This window comes from Mobula hypostoma, chromosome 7 (assembly GCF_963921235.1).
Source record: "Mobula hypostoma chromosome 7, sMobHyp1.1, whole genome shotgun sequence".
Lineage (NCBI taxonomy): Eukaryota > Metazoa > Chordata > Chondrichthyes > Myliobatiformes > Myliobatidae > Mobula > Mobula hypostoma.
Window position 1 is genome coordinate 147,335,999 of NC_086103.1, and position 26,921 is coordinate 147,362,919.

A 26,921-nucleotide genomic window follows, 5' to 3' on the forward strand; every position below is an offset into this window, starting at 1 on the left:
CCTGGTTTTCTGGTACAGGCCTGGGTCACCTGACTTGAATGCCACAGATCTAGCCTTCAGCAGATGATGTACCTCCTGGTTCATCCATGGCTTTTGATTTGGGAATGTACAGTAAGTCTTTGTAGGCACACACTCATCCGGATTTATGAAGGCCTATGAGCCAAAAGCTTTCTTTATACCCAATCTATCTGTGAACACATCATCCAGGTTCGAAGATGAATCCCTGAATCCAGTCCAGTCCACCAATTCAAAGCAGTCCTGTAGGCGCTCCTGTGCTTCCCTTGTCCATACCTTCTTGGTCCTCACTACCAGTGCTGCGGTCGTCAGTCTCTGCCTATATTCAGGGAGTAGAAGTACAGCCAGGTGATCAGACTTCCTGAAGTGAGGACATGGAAGAGCATGGTAGACACTCTTGATGGTGGCGTAACAATGGTCCAGTGTGTTGTTTCCTCTGGTATGGCAAGTGATCTGTTGATGGTAATTGCTTAGTGAATTTTTTCAGACTGGCCTGGTTAAAATCTCCCAAAATGATGGTGAAGGCGTTAGGGTGCGCTCTTTCGTGCATGTTGATCCCATTGCTCAGATCCTCTAAAGCCTGTTTGACATTGGCCTGAGGTGGAATGTGTACTGCTACCAAAATGACCCCAGAGAACTCCCGTGGTAGGTAAAAAGGACAGCACTTAACTGCGAGATATTCCAGGTCTGGTGAGCATAATTGGGGCAGCACTGATTTCTTGGTGCACCAAGAAGAGTTGATCATGAAGAATACTCCTCCACCTCTGCTTTTGAGAGAATCTGTAGATTTATCCTGACAATGTATAGTAAACCTGTCGATCTGAATCGCTGCATCCGGTACGGAAGGGGTTAACCAGGATTCTGTGAAACAAAGGACACATATGGTCCTAATTTATATAACAGCAATTCACACACAACTTCTCATGGTCCCAGAACACATCCTACACAGTCAACAAAGCTCACCAGCACCTCTACTTTATATTATAGCAATTCAGGTTCTCTCAAGATGTCATAGCTAGGGGAAAAAGTGGGGTTAAGCTCACACTACACAGAATATGCTCCCAAATTATCAAATAGATTTTGACAACCAAGTCCAGCTCCTGGCTTTCACGTGTGGCTTAGCTATGAAGCCCAGCGGAACTGTTTCTACTGACAGGAGAAGGGGCAAAGGCGGGTTACTGGCGCAATAAAGCCAGTTGCTTTGTGCAGATGGGGCTCCTCAGCCGTGGTTGGCAGCTCATTTGGGAAAAAGAAAACTCCGAACTCAAACCTCCATTGTCTTGTGGTTATACCCACTCATGGGGAAGGCTTTGGGAGTAAATCCCGAAGCTGGAATTGCTAAGAGAGTTCTACGTTGAATTCACTGCTGACTGGTAACCTCCTATGACACCACTCGTGCCAAACCGTATCGGTCTCAGCCATTCTTTTGGATTCATCAGCTGCATGGAGATGGGGAGCCCGCTGTGGGAACAGATTGTTCTCCGTATCGTACTACCCTGGCTTGCGTATCATAGACAGCTACACCAAAATTTTCATGGTAGACCCCGACCAGTGGGAGGCCTTGCAATTCATAAAATGATCTTGGTATCCTTGTGACAGACTTCTGGTTCCATAGCAACATTTACTGGACATAACCAAAAACAAGCATTACTCTAATTAGCTTTATATTGCTTTCATTGGAAATGATCTTACTTGGAATAATATCCAGTTCTGGACTTAGCTTAAGGCATCATGGTGTTATGATATTAACAAATCTAATCCTTCTTATAATCTGCTATCACATCATGTTAAATTGAAAGCAGCCTTACCAGAACAAAAACTCTACAGAAAGCAAAGGCATTTACTCCCTCGAAAAACTGAGCATTACTCTATGATACAGTAGATGAACTATCGGCCAGGCTGACCTCTCCAGAGTCGGCATGTGACACTGATCCAAATCAATGACCAGTTTACAGTGAATGTTTCATGGATATCTGTTAACATTTTATTGTATTATTCTGCAGCAGAAACCAATAGATATCAACAAGAACAAAAACAACAGGAATTCTGCAGATGCTGGAAATTCAAGCAACACACATCAAAGTTGCTGGTGAACGCAGCAGGCCAGGCAGCATCTATAGGAAGAGGCGCAGTCGACGTTTCAGGCCGAGACCCTTCGTCAGGACTAACTGAAGGAAGAGTGAGTAAGGGATTTGAAAGCTGGAGGGGGAGGAGGAGATGCAAAATGATAGGAGAAGACAGGAGGGGGAGGGATAGAGCCGAGAGCTGGACAGGTGATAGGCAAAAGGGGATACGAGAGGATCATGGGACAGGAGGTCAGGGAAGAAAGACAAGGGGGGGGGTGACCCAGAGGATGGGCAAGAGGTATATTCAGAGGGACAGAGGGAGAAAAAGGAGAGTGAGAGAAAGAATGTGTGCATAAAAATGAGTAACAGCTGGGGTACGAGGGGGAGGTGGGGCCTTAGCGGAAGTTAGAGAAGTCGATGTTCATGCCATCAGGTTGGAGGCTACCCAGACGGAATATAAGGTGTTGTTCCTCCAACCTGAGTGTGGCTTCATCTTTACAGTAGAGGAGGCCGTGGATAGACATGTCAGAATGGGAATGGGATGTGGAATTAAAATGTGTGGCCACTGGGAGATCCTGCTTTCTCTGGCGGACAGAGCGTAGATGTTCAGCAAAGCGGTCTCCCAGTCTGCGTCGGGTCTCACCAATATATAAAAGGCCACATCGGGAGCACCGGACGCAGTATATCACCCCAGTCGACTCACAGGTGAAGTGATGCCTCACCTGGAAGGACTGTTTGGGGCCCTGAATGGTGGTAAGGGAGGAAGTGTAAGGGCATGTGTAGCACTTGTTCTGTTTACACAGATAAGTGCCAGGAGGGAGATCAGTGGGGAGGGATGGGGGGGACGAATGGACAAGGGAGTTGTGTAGGGAGCGATCCCTGCGGAATGCAGAGAGAGGGGGGGAGGGAAAGATGTGCTTAGTGGTGGGATCCCGTTGGAGGTGGCGGAAGTTACGGAGAATAATATGTTGGACCCGGAGGCTGGTGGGGTGGTAGGTGAGGACCAGGGGAACCCTATTCCTAGTGGGGTGGTGGGAGGATGGAGTGAGAGCAGATGTACGTGAAATGGGGGAGATGCGTTTAAGAGCAGAGTTGATAGTGGAGGAAGGGAAGCCCCTTTCTTTAAAAAATGAAGACATCTCCCTCGTCCTAGAATGAAAAGCCTCATCCTGAGAGCAGATGCGGCGGAGACGGAGGAATTGCGAGAAGGGGATGGCGTTTTTGCAAGAGACAGGGTGAGAAGAGGAATAGTCCAGATAGCTGTGAGAGTCAGTAGGCTTATAGTAGACATCAGTGGATAAGCTGTCTCCAGAGACAGAGACAGAAAGATCTAGAAAGGGGAGGAAGGTGTCAGAAATGGACCAGGTAAACTTGAGGGCAGGGTGAAAGTTGGAGGCAAAGTTAATAAAGTCAACGAGTTCTGCATGCGTGCAGATGCAGTTGTCGATGTAGCGAAGGAAAAGTGGGGGACAGATAACAGAATAGGCACGGAACATAGATTGTTCCACAAACCCAACAAAAAGGCAGGCATAGCTAGGACCCATACGGGTGCCCATAGCTACACCTTTAGTTTGGAGGAAATGGGAGGAGCAAAAGGAGAAATTATTAAGAGTAAGGACTAATTCCGCTAGACGGAGCAGAGTGGTGGTAGAGGGGAACTGATTAGGTCTGGAATCCAAAAAGAAGCGTAGAGCTTTGAGACCTTCCTGATGGGGGATGGAAGTATATAAGGACTGGACATCCATGGTGAAAATAAAGCGGTGGGAGCCAGGGAACTTAAAATCATCGAAAAGTTTAAGAGCGTGAGAAGTGTCACGAACATAGGTCGGAAGGGATTGAACAAGGGGTGATAAAACAGTGTCGAGGTATGCAGAAACGAGTTCGGTGGGGCAGGAGCAAGCTGAGACAATAGGTCGGCCAGGACAGGCAGGTTTGTGGATCTTGGGTAGGAGGTAGAAACAGGAAGTGCGGGGTGTGGGAACTATAAGGTTGGTAGCAGTGGATGGGAGATCCCCTGAGCGGATAAAGTCGGTGATGGTGTGGGAGACAATGGCCTGGTGCTCCTTAGTGGGGTCACGATCGAGGGGTAAATAAGAGGAGGTATCCGCGAGTTGTCGCTGCGCCTCGGCAAGGTAGAGGTCAGTACACCAGACTACAACAGCACACCCCTTATCGGCGGGTTTAATAATAAGGTTAGGATTAGTGCGGAGGGAGTGGAGAGCAGAGCGTTCCGAAGGAGTGAGGTTGGAATGGGGACAAGGTGCGGTGAAGTCGAGACGGTTGATGTCCCGTCGGCAGTTAGCAATAAAGAGATCCAGAGCAGGCAGAAGACCAGAGCAGGGTGTCCATGAAGAAGAGGAGGGTTGAAGACGGGAGAAGGGGTCATCGGTGGGGGTGGAAGAGTCCTTGCCGAAGAAGTAGGCTCGGAGACGGAGACGGCGGAAGAAAAGTTCCGCATCGTGGCGAACACGGAACTCGCTGAGGTGTGGGCGAAGGGGGACAAACGTGAGGCCCTTACTGAGAACAGAGCGTTCTGCCTCCGACAGTTGAAGGTCGGAGGGGATGGTAAAGACCCGGCACGGATGAGAGCTGGGATCAGAGGGGGGGAGCGGGGAGGCTGGTGGTGTCAGTGGAGAGGGGAGGGTTGGGGTGAGAGGAAGATGGAGCCTCTGAGGGCCCAGGAGTTATCAACAAGTCTATATTAGCACTATATTCAGATATCTTTTGTTGAAAAGACTAGATAAGGTGCATGTGGAGAGGATGTTTCCGGTGGTGGGGGGGGGGTATCCAGAACTAGAAGGCACAGCCTCAAAACTGAAGGGTGAACTTTTAGAACAGAGGTGAGTTGGATATTATTTTTAGCCAGAGAGTAGCAAAGCTGTGGAATGCTCTGTCACAGACTGTGGTGGAGGCCAAGTCCGTGTGTATACTTAAAGCAGAAGTTGATAGTTTCCTGATTGGTCAGGGCATCAAAGACAGATGTATGGAGCTGAGTGGGATCCGGGATCAGCCATGATGAAACGGTAGAGCAGACTCGATAGGCTGAATGGCCTAATTCTGCTCCTATGTCTTATGGTTTAACATCAATGATGTAAAAGTTAGTTCTCAAACCAAATATCAAAAAGTACACAAGGTGCATTTTTTAAAATTACTCATTCAAGTGTTGGTGACATTACCAGCAAGATTAGCATGCACCTAATTTTACATGATTTTAACATGATTACCACATCTTTAAGAACATAATGGAGCTGTAGTCCATCAAAATCAGGATCAGGTTCATTATTACTGACATATGTAGTATAATTTGATGCTTTGTAGCAGAGATAGACAGACAGATAGAGTTGGTTCATTGTCCATTCAGAAATCTGATGGTGGAGGGGAAGACCGGTTCATGTATCTCCTCCCAGTTGGTAGCACTGAGAAGAGAGCATGTCCCAGATGGTCAAGGCTCCTAATGATGGATGCCAACTTCTTGAGGCACTGCCTTTTGAAGATGTCCTTGACAGTGGGAAAACTTGTGGCCCTGATGGAGCTGGCTGAGTCTACAACACTCTTCAGCTTCTTGCAGCCCTGAGTGTCACAGTCTAAATACCAGGCTGTAATGCAACCAATATGAATGCTCTCCACCATAAATCAGTAGAAATTTGATCGGGTCTTTGGTGACGCATTAAATCTCCTCAAACCCCTAATGAGGTTAGCTGTTGCATGCCTTCTTTATAACTGCATCAATAAGTTGGGCAAAAGATACATCTTTGTGATGTTGATGCCCAGGAATTTGAAGCTGTTTACCTTTACACCGCTGAACTCTACCCACCCTCCCACCCCACAAGGACTGGTGTGTATTCTCTCAATTTTCCATGCCTAAAGTCCACAATCAATTTTTTCATCTTGCTTATAGAGTGCAAGATTGCTGTTGCGACACCCTATCTATCTTAGACCTGCACGACTCCTCATCACCATTTGAGATTCTGCCAACGATAGTGGTGTCATCAGCAAATTTACAGATGTTGTTGCTCTGTTTCATCACACACTCATGAGTGTGGAGAAGGTACAGTAGTAGGCTAAGCATGCTTTCTTCAGGTGTGTCTGAGTTGATTGTCAGTGAGATGTTATTACCGATCTGAACTGACTGTGGTCTCCCAATGAAGAAGTCAAGGATCCATCTGTAGAATGAGGTACGGAGACCCAGGTTTAGAAGCTTGATAAGTCATACTGAGGGGATGATGGTTTTGCATGATGAGCTGTAATCGATAAACAATAGCCTGTCGTATGTATTGCTATTATCTGGGGTTCTCCAAAGCTAATTGAACAGCCAGTAAGATTGTATTGGCTACAGAACTGTTGTGTAATAAATTGCAAAGGCCCAGGTCCTTGCTCAGACAGGAGCTGATTCTAGCCATGACCAACCTCTCAAGCAATTCACCACAGTAGATGTGACTGCAACTGGGTGCTAGTCATTGAGGCAGCTCACCTTGTTCTTCTTGGGCATAGGTATGATTAATTCCCTTTTGAAGCAGGCAGAAACTCCAACTGATTTAGTGACAGTTTGATCACTCCATCCAGTTCATCAGCACTACCTTTAGTACACTGCCAGGTACAGCATTAGGGATTGGCGCCTTGCAAGGGTTCACCCTCTTCAGGGATGTTTTAACACTGGCCTCCAAAATAGAAATGACAGGATCACCTCATGATGTGGGGATTTGCACAGATGTAGTTTTAGTCTGTCTGTCCAAGCATGCAGAAAAGGTATTGTGTTCTGCTGGGAATGAAGCATCATTGCCATTTATGATTTTTGGTTTTGCATAGTAGGAAGTAATGGCAGGCAAACCCTGCCACAACTGCCGTGCATGCGACCGCATCTCCAATATCACATGGAATTGCCTCTTAGTTCTCACAGGTTGTACCTGGTCTTTGAGTAGGATTCTGGATTGCCAGTCTTGCTCACCCCCACCCCACCCCCCATCTAATCATTCTCCTTATATTTCAGCAGCTTTTGAATGAATATTCTTTTGGACTAATGAAGCAATCTCTCATTTGATTTTATTTTCAAAACTGTAAAACAATGCTGTTTTTTCAATTTCTGGAATTTTGTTTCATTACTTAAACATTGTAGAGCTTCTATACATTTACAAGTAGAACCAAAGACCTAAATCAAGTTGACTGATAGCTGGCAGTTCTAAAGGAAGATGAGCATAATCCATCAAGCAGAAGATACAAAAGCTTGAAAAAAATGAACCACCAAGTTCAAGGACAGCTTCTATCCTACAATTATAAGATTCTTGAATGGATTTCTTGTATACTAATGAACTCTTGACCTCACAATCTACCTCATTCTTGCACCTTATTGTCTACCTGCACTGCACTTTCTCTGTAAATGTAACACTAAATTCTGCATTCTGTTATTGCCTTTCCTTTGTACTACCTCAGTGTACTTATGTTTTGAAATAATCTATATGGATGGTTTTCAGTGCAGTTGATAAAATAAACCAGTCCCAGCTCTCAGCTCAGTAAATCTCAGACATACAATCATAATCAAGTTTATCATCACTGACACAATCCTCAGCTTCACACCTGAGAAAGCTGATGTGAACAGTGATCCCAAACTTTTGACTGTGGCCACCATCTCTGTGGTCAAAAATAAAGCAGTGAAACACTTTTTATACTTTTAGTTAGTTATTGGTGTTTTAGTGTCTTTTTATAATTTTTAAAAGTTTATTTTTCCCTAAATCACTTTACTATTTCAATAGGTTTTATACGATTGTCAGAAAAATGTGCATCTAGAGAAAGTATAATCAGCTGGGGACCTTGATCAAAAGTACTATCCAGAAAGATCTGGACGATATTTTCATTGCCAGACACTGAAGTACATCTGAACCCATTCTCCTACAACGGCAAGTAAGCTGAATCAGTCTAACCACTCTTTATTGTCGATAGCATAGAATATATCCACAAGAGTCTCAATTATTCATGACAAGTTTGTGTTTCAGAAGCACAATAATGTCTTGGGTATCCAGTCTCAAGAAAATTGCTATACTAATCACTCTTCCCTCTGTCTAAACTCACACCATCCTCAGTAGGTTCCCCTCCACATAATACTGCACACTGATTTGAAAATACACCATTAACCCATCATTTCAAGAGCATGGCCACCCCCACCTCAAAAAGAACTTGCAATTTCTAGGAATATAACACCCTGTAACACAGGGATCACCTGCGTAAGGAGATGTCATTTTAGTAGAATCTTTATAATGGATTTAATTTCTTTCCCCATTGAAAAAGTGGAAGAAATACTGATATTGTCCCAAATAAAACTGGAATTGCTTTTTCATAATATTTCAAACAAAAGTAGCTTATTAGAATCTTTTATTTAATTTATTATTTATTTATAGGGATACAGCCCGGAACAGGGCTTTCTGGCCCAATGAGTTGTACCACCCAGCATACCACCTATTTAACCCTAGCCTAATCACAGGACAATTTACAATGATCAATTAACCTACTATCTGCTACATCTTTGCAAACTGGGAGGAAACCAGAGCACCTAGAAGATGCCACGCACTCACAGGGAGAATGTACAAACTCCTTACAGACGGTGTCTGAATTGAACTCCGAGCTCTGACGCCCCAAGCTGTAATCGTGTCGCACTAACCGTTACGCTACAGTGGCTCCCCTAATTTTCTCAATGAACTGATGATATTTTGAGCCATTGTTCACTTAAAAGCTGCTGTTACTAATTTTTAACAGCCTAAAATCAAAGATATTTATGCACACATTTATTTACCCACTCAACCCAAGCAAACATTTAGAATTCTTTCAACTGAGTAAAACAAGACTGTTTTATGCCATGGTGATTTATTCAAATAGAAAAATAAGATGAGTTAATCATAACGGCCTGTAAATGAAAAGTGGGTTAACAGATGGTGCATGGGTTAGAAATCCTTAGAAATATGTGAATAGTAAGTAATTTGGCATATTTGAATTCCGTATTTGAAGTGGGTATGAATTTAGAAGGCCAATGATTTTGAATACAAAAGTGTAAAATGGTCATTTTAAATTAACTTTCAAGGGCAATGCATTCATTTTATGCCTTGCATGTTCTTAAATAACTGGCTATGTGAGTTACTTTCACCAAGCACCATAATTGTAAATTTCAAACTTATAGATGTCAATGTGTCTTGTTCATGGAAGCTCTTCATACTGAGGAAATAAATACATTTTGTTGTCTTTCACAACCTGTTTCCAGCAGGCATATCTGAGATACTATCTTAGGGCTAATAAAAGGTAATAAATACCATTGTTTCTAGGATAAGGAATGTATTTATGACTCGGGCTTGCTTGTTCTGCTTTTATTAAGTATTAGCACATTGCGTATAAATAGTGAACATGCTTTCATTCACCAGCGTTTCATTAAGAATTGCTAGTAATCCTCAAAAGTTATTTTTGCTTGAATTTCAAAAATAGACAAAATATAACTTTTAAGATTTTACCATCTATAACCCTACAATTAAAATATCTTGACCATTTTAAATACCTTGGTATTATATTATTAATTTTGTAAGGGGACCGCAGTTAAAAGGGAAATTAAACATTCTTGAAGGGATTCCATTGATGTGTCTGTTTAAACTGCATGCTTAGAATTTGGAGAGTCGACTGTGCACTCCAGTAACACTACTCAGCTTTCCTCCAATATAATTTAAATTCAGATAGGCAAAGTTCTGCTGGTGTTCCAGTGAACATTTATTCCTCAAACAACAATAATAGAAATAGATTATCTAATCATTTCTGCATTGCTGCTTGTAGGAAATCGCTGTGTGGAAATTGACTGTGCAATTACCTAATTACACAAAGTTGCCATTATAGGTGACCCCAGCATTAGTGGTTTGGGTATCGGAAATTTGCCTTCAGGGAATTCACAAATCACTGCCCAAAAGTTTGAGATGCAGAATAAAATTTATTAACATGGAATGCATGTAAGAAAAAAAAGCAACTACATAAAATGTCTTTTTCATACAACTTGCACACTCGACACATGCACAGATGATAGGGCTTCACATTATAGAAAATCACAATACAAGCAACAGGTAACCATAACCTGATTGTACTTAAGAGGTATAGGGATATAGAGAACCCCAGTGTACCCCAGTCTGATCCCAACACCACCTCTAGATGTGCACCCAACCCACATTCCTGAACACCTCATTGTTCAAGACCCAGATCCTGGCTCTTGCCTCATGGTTGGCATCCGTCTGTCTCAAAGGACAATGGGCGATGACCATCATCGTCACAAGCCTGGGTGGACGATATGGAGATCCTGAGATGCCCAGTTGTCAAGATCCCCTTTCAGTCTTATCAGTGTAGTCCAAAGGAAAGCTTATGAAGCAATACGTTCGGCACCAGCTTGGCTGCAGGAGCTGCCGAAAGGATGTTCAATAACGTCCAGCCGCCTTAGGGGCTTCACTATGGATCTGCTGTCTGGGTTTACTCCCACAGCTGCCCACAAGGCAGTGGGGCTATTTACCCACAGCTGGGGATCTGGTTCACAAGCACCAGGGCACGTCCACACACCGGTGGATCTGTGTGCTAAATGTGCAGGGGCAGACCTCCTCCCTGACCTCTGTAGTTCAGCCCAAGTACCCACGTGTTACAATGTCCAAGTGGTTTCTGTTTTTTGTGAGTATGTGCTTAACTGCACTGAAGCCTCTTTCAACAAGGTAGGAGGATGGAAATGCAATGAAGGGCATTTGCAAAGACCAGGAATCTTCATATGACAGTGTAGCCACATACCACAAAAGCCGACATTTTTGAAAAGCATTTTTGTTTCTTCATCATTCTGAATTTCGATAATTTCTTCTCGCAAGCTCTCTTCCTGTTCTTCCACCTTGCAAAGAAATGGGTTAATTACCCAGTCTGGAATTTCTAGATCGTTCAAATCCTTGATTCAATTCAGAAAATCCTTCTTCAGTAACTGCAGGTGTAAGCAATACTCTTGCAAATCACCATCTGTGCAAGGGAGTGCCATACTTTCCAAGGAGGGAAACTGTTCTTCTCCCAATGTTTTCCTTATACATTTCCAATTTTCCAATAAAAGTGGACACCGCACTTTTTGCCTGGATTAAACTGAAATTCTTATCCTGCAGTTTCATATTTACAATGTTCATTTTGTCATTCAGGTCAGCTGGAAATGCCATATCTCCACATAGAAGTTCAATCTTGTTTCCCAAGCAAAATATTCTGCTACTTAATGGATGAGCTTTAATTTTGGTGATAGCAAATATTACAAGAGTCATACCTGAAAAAGTCACTGGCTGAGGTTTTTGGCTGCAAGATGTTGATGATGAATGTAAACAGACTTGGAATTTCTTTTTTCATAAATGTCACTAAACCAGCATGGCAACTTGTCATATATGGTGCTCCAATCTGTTGCACAAGAAATTATGTTCCTAATCGGAATACTTTTATACTCAATATATATTTTGAGCTCATTGTAGATTGATTCTCCATTGATATTTGTTGTAAAACTTTTTACATGAAACACTCTGGTTTCCTTGGCTGCTCAAGTCTAGGGAAGACCATCTCTGGCCCCACCAAACGTGTGATAATGAAGCGCAAGCTCCCCCCCAACCCTGTTTGTGTGGATGCTGTGGATCTCTATTACAAATTAATGCCACAAGATAACACCCAGTACACTGCATACGATTACATGAATTATATTTATGTATCTTAACTAAAGGTTTAGTAAAGAATAACAAAAAGAAAAGGTCCATTCTAATTAAACAGTCAAATGTGTTCAAGTTGGAGTTCATCTTGAACTTTTCTGTTACTCACTCGCTGAGCCCTCCGTCAATGTGGAAGCCCACACCACCTTCCGAACGTCGCTCACAATCCATCTCGAACAAACGAGTCTCCCACCGGATCGTACGCTACAACTGGTTCTCCCCAGCATCTTCTCTCTTCATCCGCTCTCGAACACAAGCCCAAGACCAACCCTATTGTCACTCACCAAGAAAACCTCCCGCTAATTGGATGGCACACCTTTCACATCATCCCTTATCTTCAACAATAACTCAAACAGGCTGAAAGCAGAATAAACAGCTCTTACAGAGCTGCTAAATGAAATACCTACAGCTTAACAGTAAAGATGTGAACCAGGGCACTACATAAAGAAGAGAATCTCTTCATAAATGTTTCTATTTTTGATAAATCATACATATGCCACTAGCAATGCCTCATTGTCTTGCACAGTAAACTCATCCAGTTGTATCCCAAATTCTGTTTTTTGTAGCTCTCTGCATAGTTGATACTCAATGTCTTCACTCATTTCATCAATACGACGAGTTATAGATTTATTTCTCAGAGGAATTGATTTTAAAATAGTGGTATCCATTTTGAGAACACTGGTGAGCACTTCTGGTACAGCAGCTATTATTAATCTTTCACCAATTTTCTACACTTTGCTATCATCTTGAAAATATCAGAAGCAATGAGACCACTATCAAGATCATTTTTAGTTTCCTGGCAAATGATTCAAGTGTGTAATGTTTTTCAAATGCTTCTTTCATCTTCTAGAACTGAGTAATACCTTAAGTAGCCTTTTCAGGGTGTCTTTTACGGAAGTGTTCCCGCAATTTTGATGGTTTCGTGACTTCATTAGACGGTACAGTATTACAAATAAGATACATGGGTCATCGCTGATCTGATGGGAACAGAATAAAACCGTACTCCGGGTATGTAACGTTGTATTGAAGCACTTTCTGTAGTTTGTTTTTTTGCAAGATTAGAATTCAAGACTTCACCTTCAGACTCAGAGATCGTGCCGTATGTATTTATCCATCATTAATGGGGCAAACTGGGAATGCCTATCAGATGTTGACAACAGTGAGTTGAAATGTATGGAATGATGGCAGCAGCGTGCAAAGGAATGGCAAGGTGAAAATGAAGACCACAACAGTGAAAGTTATGTTGACAAGGATTCAGATTGGAATCTGAATGTTAGTTGGATAGAGCTGGTGTTCTGCAAGCTACCTTTATACAATTCCAGTTAGCACGATTGACCAATCACATAAAGTCTCATAATCCCCAAAGATGGTTCTTGACCACACAACACTTTGAGCACCTCAAGAGGAATCCTTGGGGTGGGTGGGCAGGTTCACTGATTGGCTCTATTTCGCTTTTTGCTTCCGGCCAGTGCTGTATCATTGCACGACCTGTTTTCCGTAGATCTGTAGAGAAAGTTGCGCGGGTATACTTGACTTACCAACTTTTAAATTGCATGAGCTCGTTCCAAGCCATGAGTCAAGGGGAACTGTTGGGCATCCTGGTTAATTCATGCATCACCAATAATGTCTATTTGGTTGGTAAGGTTGGATGAGATTACCCAGTTTCAGATGCATTGTGACGAATGAGTGCTCACCAGTTGCAGAGTTATGGTTGGTCCTGTATTCCAATACCTCATCCTTTTTCTTTTGCAAATACCCGCTCTACTAAGTCAGTCAGGTCACACGCCACAAGTTAGGACCAACCCCCAAGAATCCTGAACTCACCCCCAATGACTTCTATTTCCCTAACGCCCCCTCAGGACACGTAACTGGCCCTTTGGGGTGGGCAGAACCACCCCCATTGGGAATCACTGATCTAAAAGAAATAGGGGTTAAGTAACTTATGCAAGGATTGGAATTTCCATTTAAGCAACTTAGAATTTCAGGGATCTGATTGGTCTTTGGGCTTGGGGCATCAGGGCAACTTCTCAAAGAACCTTTACTATATTTTGCTATTAGTGAACTCTGTTACAAAGATCGTTTCGTTCTTAATCTTAGGAAAGGGACTACTGCAAATGCTCTCTCCATTTACACCAGCTTCTCTGGTTCTCCTGGCAAAGCTACAATGGACAGACTGAGCAATCCTTATGGAAATTTAACTACTCAGAAAAAGCTGAATCTCCTTTGATTCAGTGATGAAACTATTGGCATAATCCCAAAAGTCATACACATGAAGCTGCTGAAACAGCTGACGGTGCATAAGTATCGCTGAATGCAGAAGAGCGAAGACTCCAGGAATGGCAAGAAAATATTCTAGCTTCCCCCCGCCCCCCCCCAGAATATTACTGGAAGCTTGTGTGTATGTGTTCCCATCAGATTCAGAAGAAAATGAGTGGAAAACAGGAATCCAATGTTTTTGTACATACATTCATAACTGGGATAATTATCTTGCAAATAGGTATTTGGTCAAGACCTTATGCTGGAAGGTCAAGAACTAGCAATGCCACGTTTGAAAAGGGCATGCAATTGTAAAACACGGCATACACTTGATCCTTCTCTTGGTTACCCACTCTTCAGAATACCAGTCAGCTCCCTTCAATTTCAGTGGAAATCTCTGGCAGGGGTACTAAGTAATCGTTCCAATGCCAACAGCACCCTTATTCACACATGCTAATTGGATCTCAACAATAAAATATATCTTCAGACTGAGTGCTGTAGTTACAGGAATCCTCTTCACCGTAATTATTCAAGGCTAGCAGCCAAGCAGCCAACTGGCACTTAAAGTTAGTTCTCTTCCTTGAAATCAGGCAGCTAAAAAAGTGACAGGAAACGGAGGTACAATAGCAAGAGGCTTATCTAAGGTTTCAGTTGGCTGCTAAACAAATGATACTTGTGATTTGATAAAAGAATAAGAATCCTTGGTAAAATAACAAATTAAGAGCTTCCATTTGGACAGCCTGTAGAAGAACAATAACCCATAATGACTATTTTCCATGACCAAAAGACATATGGCCTAATTCTGCTCCTTCGGCCTATTGAGTCCATGATCAGCCATGAACTCATCCAGTCTTAATTAATCATTCTGACTACCTATTTGAACTCTGGCCTGTTGTTACAACTTTACTTTTCAGTTATTAAAGAGACTGATCGCTGCTCACCACAAATTCACATGATAATCAAAGTGCCAAGAACATCAAAGACATGTACTGTTGCAATGAATTGATTTGCAGACAATATGCAAGGCAAGTTTTTCCACTGTACCTTGGCACATGTGACAATAATAAACTAACTTAATTTACACTGCTTGCATTTTTACAAGAGAGCATGAAAATGCAAGTATCTTCAGAGTATCTTGTGTACGTAACAGCAGTGCTTTTAAATTGACCAGTGCACTGGGTTCAACCTCTCAGGTCTTTCTAAATGTGAAAACCATCATGCACAAAAATATCTTTTACAAGAGCATGCCCATTGGATTACCTTCAAGCACAGTACGATGCAGATGTTCCCTTTTGCTCTACCATACTCTTCCAGCTGCCACCATCGCTTTTATCATTGAATTTCTCCTGTCTTTCTCCTCATCAGAACACCTCAGTGTTCACTGCAGTAGAGACAGAGGTGATAATGACTCTCACTCATATTGAGTCCTGTTCATTTGGGCTATGTAAGTATTTAATAAGCATGCACACTATTTCTGTTATGTGTATGCACGCCAAAGGACCCGGGCGGCGGGGGGGGGGGTGGGATTGTGGGGATAAAAGGTGGTGGCCCTCATGTATTTAGTGGAGATGTTGAAAGTAAAGGTTGTTTGAATTAAAGCAAAACTTGCCTTTATTGTTTGAGCGTGAACAGCGGTAGCAGAGGACCAATTATGGGACCCTGCTAGCATTTGGTGACAGCAAGCTTTATGAAAGCTGGAAGAATAAAATTGGAATATGGACTCGTGTTATGAAGTTTGAGAAGAAGCTGGCCCTTGCTAATAAATAAGATTGTTTTTTTGGAGGAAGAAAAGGATTGGATTTATGAGGCATATTCAGACTTGGACAAAATTTACAAAACCAATTCTAAAAATATGGCTTGTATTCCGTCTGGGTAGCCTCCAACCTGATGGCATGAACATTGACTTCTCTAACTTCCGCTAGGCCCCACCTCCCCCTCGTACTCCATCTGTTACTCATTTTTATGCACACATTCTTTCTCTCACTCTCCTTTTTCTCCCTCTGTCCCTCTGAATATACCTCTTGCCCATCCTCTGGGTCACCCCACCCCCCCGTCTTTCTTCCCGGACCTCCTGTCCCATGATCCTCTCGTATCCCCTTTTGCCTATCACCTGTCCAGCTCTCGGCTCTATCCCTCCCCCTCCTGTCTTCTCCTATCATTTTGCATCTCCCCCTCCCCCTCCAGCTTTCAAATCCCTTACTCACTCTTCCTTCAGTTAGTCCTGACGAAGGGTCTCGGCCTGAAACGTCGACTGCGCCTCTTCCTATAGATGCTGCTTGGCCTGCTGCGTTCACCAGCAACTTTGATGTGTGTTGCTAAAAATATGGCTGATTATATTACTGATTTTGAACAAAAGTACAGTTGCATGTGAAACACCCTGGATTCCTTGGCTGCATAAGTCTAGGGAAGACAACCTCCAGACTCACCAAACTCGTGAGATTCAGGCGCGTTCGATCCCACCCCAAACCCCAGTTTGTGTGGATGCTGAGTCATTTGCTACCCTGTTACAAATTAATGCCACGGAATAACAGACAGTACACTGCATACGATTAAAGGAATTATATTTATGAATCTTAACTGAAGGGTTAGTAAAGAATAACAAAAGGAAAAGGGCCCATTCTAATTAAACAGTCAAATATGCACAAGTTGGAGCTCATCTTGAACTTCTCTGTTACTCACGCGCTGGGTCCTTGGTCAACGTGAAAGCATACACCACCTTTCGAATGTCGCTCGCAATCCATCTTAAACAAACAGGTCTCCCACCGGATCGTATGCTACGACTGGTTCTCCCCAGCATCTTCGTTTTTCATCTCCTCTCGAACAAAAGCTCCAAGCCCAGCCTTAATGTCCCTCACCAAAGAAACCTCCTCTTAATCCAACCATCCTAATTGGATAGCACATTCCTCCTCTCTCTTATCTTCAACAGTAATCCAAATAAGCATGAAAACAGAACAGACTGCTCTTACAGAGCTGCCAAAATGAAATACATACAGCTTAACAGTAAAAAAATATGAACCAGGGTATTACACATGTGTAAATACAAAATGGCACTTCCTGACGCAGTATTAGCTTTCCAATAGTTGGATACTGCGTGTCTAGCCATAGAGGACAGACAGCTAGCGTTAACTGCATGTACAGAACTTACATTTGCATCTACGAAATCGACACTGAAGAGGATTTTTGGAGAAAAGGCCACCATGACAACAATCCTGTACAAGGACACCCAAGTCCCTTCACGCCTCAGTTTTTTTGTATATTCTCTCCACTTAGAAAACAGTCAACTCTTTCACTTTTGCTACCAAAGTGAATGACCATACACTTCCTGGCTTTGTATTCCACCTGCTATTTCTTTGCCCTTTCTACTGATCTGTTTAAGTCCTTCTGTAACCTCTCTACTTCCTCAAAACTACCTGCCCCTCCACTTATCTTCGTACTGTCTGCAAACTTTGCAAAAAAGCCATCAATTCCATCATGAAAATCATTGGCATATAACGTAAAAAGAATTGGTCCCAACACAGATCCATGTGGAACACCACTAGTTACTGGCAGCCAGTCAGAAAAAGCTCCCTTTATTACCATCTTTGCCTTCAGCCATTGCTTTATCCATGCAAAAACCTTTCCTGTAATACCATGGACTCATAGCTTGTTAAGCAGCCATGTGTAGCATCTTGCCAAAGGCCTTCCAAAAATCCAAGTACCACAACATCAACCGATGCTCCTTTATCTATCTTGGTTGTTATTACTTCAAAGGTTTCCAACAGATCTGTCAGGCAAGATTTTTCCTTGAGGAAACCATGCTGACTATGGCCTCTTTTATCATGTGCCTCCATCCTTAATAATTGACTCCAACATCTTCCCAAACACTAAGGTCAGACTAACTGGCCTATAGTTTCCTTTCTTCTGCCTCTCTCCCTTCTTGAAGAGTGGAGTGACATCTGCAATTTGCAATTTTTTCACTCTTCCGGAACCATTCCATAATCTAATGATTCTTGAAAGGTCATTATTAATGCCTTTGCAATCTCTTTAACCACCTCTTTCAGAACCCTGGGGTGCAGTCCATCAGATCCAGGTGACTTATCTACTTCACACCTATAACTTCCCAAGAAGCTTCTCTCTAGTTATGGTAACTTCACACACATCATGACCCCTGACACCTGGAACTTCCACCATTCTGTTAGTGGCTTTCACAGTGAAGACTGATGCAAAATACTTATTTAGCTTGTCCACCATTTCTTTCTCTCCCATTACTAGAGGGAAGATTTTCATCTCAGCAATCAAAAAGGATCCAAAGAGTTGCACGGAGTACAGCGGCAGGAGAAACTTTGCAATGTCTGAAGGTATTGATAATGCTGTTTTCCTGGCTACCCTCTATTCTGAGCTTTTCCATGGTGATCCAAAGAAGAACAGTCCACGAATAAATTGTGTCACAGACAACTACTCTCTGGTTGATGCCATCAAATCCACCAAGTCAGTTACAGAGAAGAGGTGTTGTCAAGAGATAAGCAGTATCAATATCGATACAAGAGCCACCAACTTAACAGAATGTAGTGAAAAGTGCAAATGTTCTCCCAAATATGAGATCCTGGTGCTCCAGGAATGCCCTGAAATATAATCCAATCATATAGACCACTGATTGGAATATATTTCAGGGCAGAGCAGGTTGAAAAGGGAGAGAAACATGGAGACCATGACCTGTGGGTCTTGAAGGAGAGTGTGAACACGTTCAGGAGCAAGACAGGAGGAAATAAAGTTTCATTTCACAGATATGTAGAGGAGAAATGCAAAATGCGCTAGGTTTATATTCATATCTTTAAGAAAATACAGCGACTCTCTGTACAAGAGTGTAGCAGGCATGTCCTCTTGTGAATGTAATTTCTCACACGATCTCCTCCCTTCTGATATTAAGATACGTCATCAGTAGCCACATGCAAGTACAGAGGGATCTCAGGGGCCCATATGATCCCAAAAACACATGAAATACTGAGAGAGCAGTTAGCAAAACATATTGTATCACAAGACGATAAGGCACAGGAGCAGAATTAGTCCATTCAACACCACTTCCACCATTTCATCGTGGTTGATTTATTATCTTTCCCAACGCCATTCGCCTGTGTTCTTCCTGTAACCTGACACCTTGGCTAATTAAGACACCCTGACTAATTTTATGTGTAATAATGTGACACGATGAACATTACTAACCTGAAAAATACTGAGTATAAATAACATGGTAGCAAAACATTCTTAAACATAATGAATGATACCAATCCAATTTCTCAGCAACTAATAATCTTATTGATTAGACCATAAGATATAGGAGTAGAATGGGGCCATTTGGTCCATCGAGTCTGCTCCATCATTTCATCATGGCTGATTCAACCTTCCTTTCAGACCCAATCTCCTGCCTTCTCCCCGTATCCCTTCATGCCCTGACCAATCAATTAATTAACTAACTCAAATGTATAACTGATCAAAGCATGCTTTAAATATTGGTTTATTATATACAATGTATTCTGGTTAATCGGGCCATCCGTTAATTGGGGCAGCTGTTTATTTAGGACAACTCTTGAAGTACGCAATCTAAATTGTGTAAATAGCCTGGACTCCCTTTGTTTATTTGGGACACTGTGCTGTTTAATTGGACAGGAGACTGTTGCTCAACAGTTTCTAACTAGCGTAAGTCACGTGTATTTACATTGCCATTAAACGCTACTCGATATTTAGAGCAATCAGTTTGTAAATAATGGCAATTGTGTGTATTTGCATTCAAAAAGCAGTGATTTTTGTCACTGATAGATCGCGTGAAATAAGCAGTAAGAGAATTCTGAACTGTTTCGCTCACCACTGTTTCAAGCATTCAGACACTGAGATGCCAGAAATGGCCAGGAGAGGAAATCAAATGATTTCATTACTTCAAAAAGTTAGGAATTAGGAAATTATTGACAATCATCTTGAATGTTACAACGAAAATGAAGATTTTGAGGATGCAACCATCTAAAACATCGTATGAAGGCAGTTCATTATTTGTACTAGGAATCTGGGCTGATTTTGTTCATTTACTGTCAATCAAAAGAACACGGCAGATGAATATCTCCATCAATAACTATTCAGAACCAATACACAGTTTTATAGTTTATTTTTCCTTTTATCCATTTTCATGAAACTTCATTTACTTGGATATGCCACTTAATTAGGCCAAAATGTACTGGTCCCAATGTGTCGCAATAACTAGAATCCACTGTACATAGCTTAAGATCTGCAATGTAAAACATTTTCCACTTAATAACCTTTTGAATTCTTACCAGTTAGCCAGCTGAAATTTTCTCACGAAGGAAGAACATGTTTGTTGGTGTTATCAGAAATATGATACACAAAACTGATCAGTATTTCCCATCCCGTATTATTAATATTTCCAGATAGATTTTCTAAATTGTGGATTGCTTGAATTAATGCCGAAATTATTTCTAATAGATTGTTTGTTCTGCAAAAGTAGCAAAGCATGGAAATTCCATTACTAAGTGTAATGTTTTTGTGCACCACTCAATAGGATTTGATCAGAAAAGTCACTGCTTACAACAATTGAGTTCTTACTGCATATTCCTGAAGGATTAACAATTTGTTTCCAGGGTCTCCACACACATGGAGCATTTATACACAAAAGCACTTGGAACTGCACAGGGCCATTCAATGCTTGTGTCACCACAGCAGTATCGCCAACCATGCAGAAACAAGTCTTCATAGCAAGTTTGTGACCTGCTTCACTAAGACTTAAAGGGATCCGACTGACTAGGGTCAGAACCATACTTCAGACCTTCAACGACTTATATCCATGGCCCTCATTTCAACTCCCCTCCACTGTATTCCTGGGCCACTGCAACTATGGCCCTCCATCCACCAGTCAACTGTGATTTCAATCTTTAAGTATTACGGAACTGTTATCCTGATCCCACCTTGCCCAGCAACCAATTCCCATTACACAATTCCCCCGCCCTATGATCAGAATCAGAATTCATATCACTAGCATATGTTGTGAAATTTGTTAACTTTGCATGCAATACATGATAATATAGGAAAAAACTGTGAAATACAGTAAGTACAAGTATATCAAATAGTTAAATTAAGTAAGTTGTGCGAAAACAGAAATTAAAAATAGTAGTGAGGTGGTATTCATAGTTTCAATGTCTATTCAGAAATCAGAAGGCAGAGGGAAAGAAGCTATTCCTGAGTTGCTGAATGTGTGTCTTCAGGTTTTTTTGCCCTCTTCCTGATGGCAACAATGAGAAGAAGGTATGTCCTGGGTGGTGGGGGTCCTTAATGATGGACGTTGCTTTTTTGAGGCACCACTCCTTGAAGCCATTTTGGATACTACAGAGGCTAGTACCCATGATGGAGATAAATAATTTTACAACTCTCCGCAACTTACTTTGATCCTCTGCAGAAGCCACCCCTACGCCAGATGGTGTTGCAGCTAGTCAGGATGCTCTCCACGCTATATCCATAGAAATTTTCAAGTGTTTTAGGTGACAAGCTAAATCTCCTCAAACTCCCGATGAAATATAGCCACTGTCTTGCCTTCTTTATAGTTGCATTGATATGTTGGGAGCAGGTTAGACCCTTAGAGATATTGACATTCAGGAACTTGAAATTGTTCACTCTCTCCACTTCTGATTCCTCTAAGGATTGGTGTGTGTTCCCTTGTCTTACCCTTTCTGAAGTCCGCAATCAGATCTTTCATCTTTCTGACATTGAGTGCAAGGTTGTTGCTGCGACACCACTCAACTAGCTGGTATATCTCGCTCCTGTACGTGCTCTTGCCACCATCTAAGGTTTTGCCAACAATGGTTGCATCATCAGCAAATTTATGGATGTTATTTGAGCTGTGCCTAGCCACACAGTCATGGTATAGAGTGAGCAGAGCAGCGGGCTAAGCACACATCCCTGAGGTGCGCCAGTGTCGACTGTCAGCGAGGTGGAGCCCTTCTCCATCACCATCCAAACATGGTGGAAAGGCCATTGCAGAAGTTTTCTGCACAAAACTTGTGGTAGAATTTGCAAGATCTTTAACATTAATTGGTGCATAATTCAGAAAACCTGAACTTGTTGAAGTTCAGCTTGTTGAAGTTCATCGTGTGCAACTGAATTGTGTGGACGTACATATAAAACATACTGTACATTAGCCACTGCATGTATCACTGACTGTTTTGCTGCCACAGAAAAAAATTGCAGGCTCAACTAATATGGGAAATATGAAATTAATTTGTTTTCTAGTTTTCAGATATTATCTTACCTGTATTTAAGATGTGCTTCCAAGTCACCGCGCTGCATTACTTCTTGACAATCACTTTCAAAGGGACAGGATACCAGCTGTTTATCTAGAAGTTTGTGAACAAGAATGCTGGATTTTTTGCACAATTTGAAGTGAAGTCGTTTGCGATCTAATGGGCAAAAGTCCTTCTGTCTCAAAAAGTCTTGGAGGCACTTGTAGCAAAATGTATGTCCACAGGGTGTATCCATTGGCTGCAGTAATGGCTGGAGACAAATATGGCAGACAAGGTCATCATCCATTTCATGTTGGTAATTGTACAGATGGTTCTCTCGTGTCCAATGCTGCTGACCACATACAAAGCATAGTGGGTTCATAGGGAACTCCTGTTCCTCTCCATCAATATCAGCATTGGTAGTACTCATGGTAACTCAATTTGGCACAGCTGTTATAGATCAGCTATTCATTCAGTCATCAGTTCATGGTCAGATATTCAATAAAGCTACCCTGGTCACAGCAATCCCAGAGCTTCATCGTTCTGTGGAGAAAAGAATCATAAAGTTAAATGTCCATCAATATATAGCTGCCTTATGTCAATATTCATTTACTGGGAAGACATAACTTCAGGGACATGAATGCTTTCAATGGAAGCATTTAAGAGTGATCTCTCAATCGATGCACAGTATTCCCTTTACTGACATCCAGGTATCTTACAATTCTCTACAAAGGTAATAATGATAGAATTGTATTTAGACAAAAGCAAAATCCATTTTGCTTCATGGAAGTTATTACCACTGTCTAGCTGTCAGCGAGTGTGACGAAGTGAGAACTGGTGTCAAATACTCATAGAATCATATCATAAGTATGCATGAAAAAGATGCCACCACATATATGATGAAATCATGATATTTTACCCGTATGCTGCAGATTTCTTCAGATGTTACTCTAGGAGGTCATTTACACAACATCCTGCCATAAGTGCCTGCCTGGCTATTGTCCAAGATTAACACCTGGACCTCTATGGCACAAAGTGACACAAAATACTTCCTTTCTGTTGATCACTTCAACAAGCATTTTGAAACCTTTCAGTAATGCAACTATTTTCTTGTAGAATATAGCACTTTACAAATAAGGAAGCATGTTAAAACATAGTGCCTCCATTGTTCCACACAGATTGTAAGTAAAAAACATGTCTCCTCATTTTCAAAACTGGTACTAGGACACAACACTCCGAAGCTGTAACCCAGATTTGGAGAAAATAAATTTCTAGCACACAGATTTCTCCATTACAGTACATTGGTCTCATGTACTGCTGCTGAACATATTCCAATATTTACCAGTCTCAATCAACTACTACAGATGATCCATTTTCAATGCTAAGGCTGAGAAATGCCTTTAAATTCTCATCTCCATCTGAGCATTTTAAATCTTACTGTAGGTGTAATTCACTTGATTTTTTTCTATTAGAGAAGAAATGTTAATAGCTGTAATATTGATAAAGGATGGAGTGATGACCTAGAAGCTTTACTTGAACCAAGGATATTTGTTACTCTTAATCATCTACTCTCTTGATTTACAATTCCTTCAGCTGTAACTGCTATTTAAGTATTATCAAGAGTGCAATATCTATCTTGAAATTACATTGTTGTTTGATATACATCAAAATTATGTACTACCCACAGTAATGCATTAGTCTTCAAATAACAAATCATGACTTATGCCTCCCACACTGAGTGAGTCATACTGTTGTTCTGCGTCAATATATCATAGAAGTGATTTGTGTACAAGCTAGTCTAAAACCAGAAGAAGATAATTGCACATTAATTTTTAAGCTCAATTTTCAGCACTAGCAGTGTCTGGCTATCTTTGTAGGAGCTAATACTGTATAATCTGACACACTGAAATCTTTACCAATTCTAAATATTCCTTTTATTGCCATTATTTTAATACAGCAAAATCAGCTTTAAGGATAGAAAAACGTTACTGTAATTGGGCTTGATTGTGTAGAGTAGGGATCCACTTGGTGCATTGTTGTTCTCTGCTGGATTTCAACAAAATTATCACTAATTAAATTGCCCCTTCTTCTTAGATACTTTCTTTCATCCAAAATGATTTTCATAGCTGTACAATGGAAGACCTTGTTTACCGACCTATTTTTATTTATCCAGGTGGGTTATATTTTTAATATCATAAGCACTGGATTTTCAGTCAAGAACTTCATCACTGGTTTAATTCTTTGGTTGCATGTATAATTACATTATGTTTCCCAGTTTTGGATGTTATGTTCCCCTATTTTCATTACCCACTTGTAATTCCATTCCTGTAGCAAATATTACAGTTCAGAGCACTAATTTATAACGTAAACCCCATTTAACTTCCTGGTTTCATATTTTTACTCCCTCTTAACATTGCAATGAATAGAATTACATTTCAGCATAAAATTAAATATTTATAAACATTAGAATGTCACGCTTAATGATGGATAATGCGATATTTTAATGTACTGTAGAGTTAAAGGATATAGGTTCTCTCCAATAATTGTCAAATGCTAAGCTTCCAGTATCTGTTATTGCTCTACTGGGAGGTACCTAACAATGGGGAGAAAAATAAAATGGTGCGACACTTTTGCCTTAATTGCTTTAAAACAACTGCAAAGGACAGGCTATAATGTGCTATTGGCAGACACGGTTCTGTCGTATAATAAAATCACACCAAGAAGGTAGAAGAGGAAAATGGGCTGAACATTAACTTTAGTAGGGGTGATGGGGGGGGAGGAGGGGTACCAATAGAGGACAGATTCAGAATTCTCTGTACCCACTTTATTGGAGCTATTTTAAAGCAGCAATTTTTTGAATGCATTTGGGCAAATATTCTACCAAGATATGGAACAAATAAGACAGCAGATTTGTCCACAATTGGACAATGCACGAGTGAAACTCCAAATCTGCTACATAGCGGAGTGCTGGGCCTGAAGTTCTGTGCTATACAGGTGAATTCCTCATGGAATTCAATAAAGGCAGAGTTTAATTCCAACAATTTTTAGAAAATCCAGTTAGTGAATCCATACCAGTTTAACCTGCCACAAGTACAGTGTATAGTGAGTCCAATTAATGTCAGAAGAGGCTGTCAGTGACAAGTAAATAAAGGATTTTATTTAACTTTAATTTGGCTAACTGTTTTCCAACCACAAACAAGAGAAAATCCGCAGATGCAATCTGTGTGTGTTGCATACTGTTTTAAGCAAATGTGTGGGTTTATTCATATTTTTAAATCAATTTAAAGTTTAATTTTGTTAACTTTAGGGATTAAAAATGTTTGTAAATGCCCTAGGTATTTAGGTTTGGTTTGAATACAGGGTTTGATAGTTGGCCTTCTGGGAAAGAATTGGGGTGTGGTGGAATTTGCTGTCATTAATACGGTTCTTGACTATAAATACCGATCTTGAGTCAGGAAGAACACTGTATTGCCCTTTTTTTTTACAGAACTGTAAAAATTTATTTACACAACAAATACACAAAGTACAAACATTCAATATTTACAGGACAGTGAGTACATTCAGGTTAAAATATGAACACTAGTGTCTAAGAAACAGTCAACTTCATATTGCAGTGTGCTAGATGGAAAAAAACTGAGCTCTGGAACAGGAGGATGGCCTAGGAACCAGATGACTAGGCATCTCTATGTCAAAGATCTGCCCCATTTTCCTGCATTTTCTGAGCAACAAAAGTGATTGGCTGTACTGAAGAAGTGAAGATCATACGATTTAACTTGAGCTCCATTAGGTAAAAACATATTGCAGGCATGAACTTTCATGGATTCTGGAAATGATTGCAATAAATGCAAGAAGGGAAGAAATTGAGAGTTGAGAGTGCCAAAAAGAAATCAAACTTATCATTTGCACTGTCACCCTCTCCATATTTTTCAGCAATAATAAAAGTTTTCAGAAGTTTTCAACTGAACAGCATATGCTATTTCTCTCACTCATTAGCTCTCTTATTTCCTTCCCTGCAGGGAGAAGGTAGCACAACATACCAGGAAGAGATGGAGAACTACACAAACACGAACATGAGAGATAGGAAGAATATATTGTAGGAAAGTATGAAATTATATATTGATGGAAAGCACACAAAGAGACAAAAGCCTGAGAATTTGTTGGTACAATTCAAAAGATATAAATTACTATTGGTTTAAACTAGAGTGCATCAATTTTGTGCAAATTTCTTGGAGTAGTATTCACTGATAAATTCAACTCTTAAACTTTCAACAAGATGTTATTTGCCACACACCTTATTTCAAGTGTAAATCTCCTCCACATTTTGGCAATAATGGTACGTCTTGCTTTGGGCATGTAGTTTGGATGACCTTCCTAATGCAGCTGTCAGCAGCAAACTGCGGCATGGCAAAGATTAAATTAGGATGTAATTAGGTTTGCAGCATTAGAACACTGAAAGATGATCATTCTTATTTCCCCATAAAAGAGATAGCTTTTTAAAAAACTAATCCTGCTCTCCCTCAAACTATCCTACTAAAGGGCCTACACTCAATTGTACTTGTACTCTTTGAAATCGATTACCAACCACCTCAAAAATAACCTCACATATGTACTCA

At 41.2% G+C, this 26,921-nt stretch overlaps 1 protein-coding gene across 2 annotated transcripts in view; it reads right to left on the reverse strand.

Moving 5' to 3' along the window:
* lnx2a (ligand of numb-protein X 2a) overlaps positions 1–26,921 on the reverse strand; it is a 113,265-nt gene that overhangs the window by 67,741 nt on the left and 18,603 nt on the right. For both annotated transcript variants that reach the window (XM_063054241.1, XM_063054243.1), the window contains exon 2: positions 22,338–22,851. In XM_063054241.1, the coding sequence (XP_062910311.1) occupies positions 22,338–22,738 (401 nt within the window). In that variant the 5' untranslated portion in view covers positions 22,739–22,851. The remainder of the gene's footprint in view (positions 1–22,337; positions 22,852–26,921) is intronic.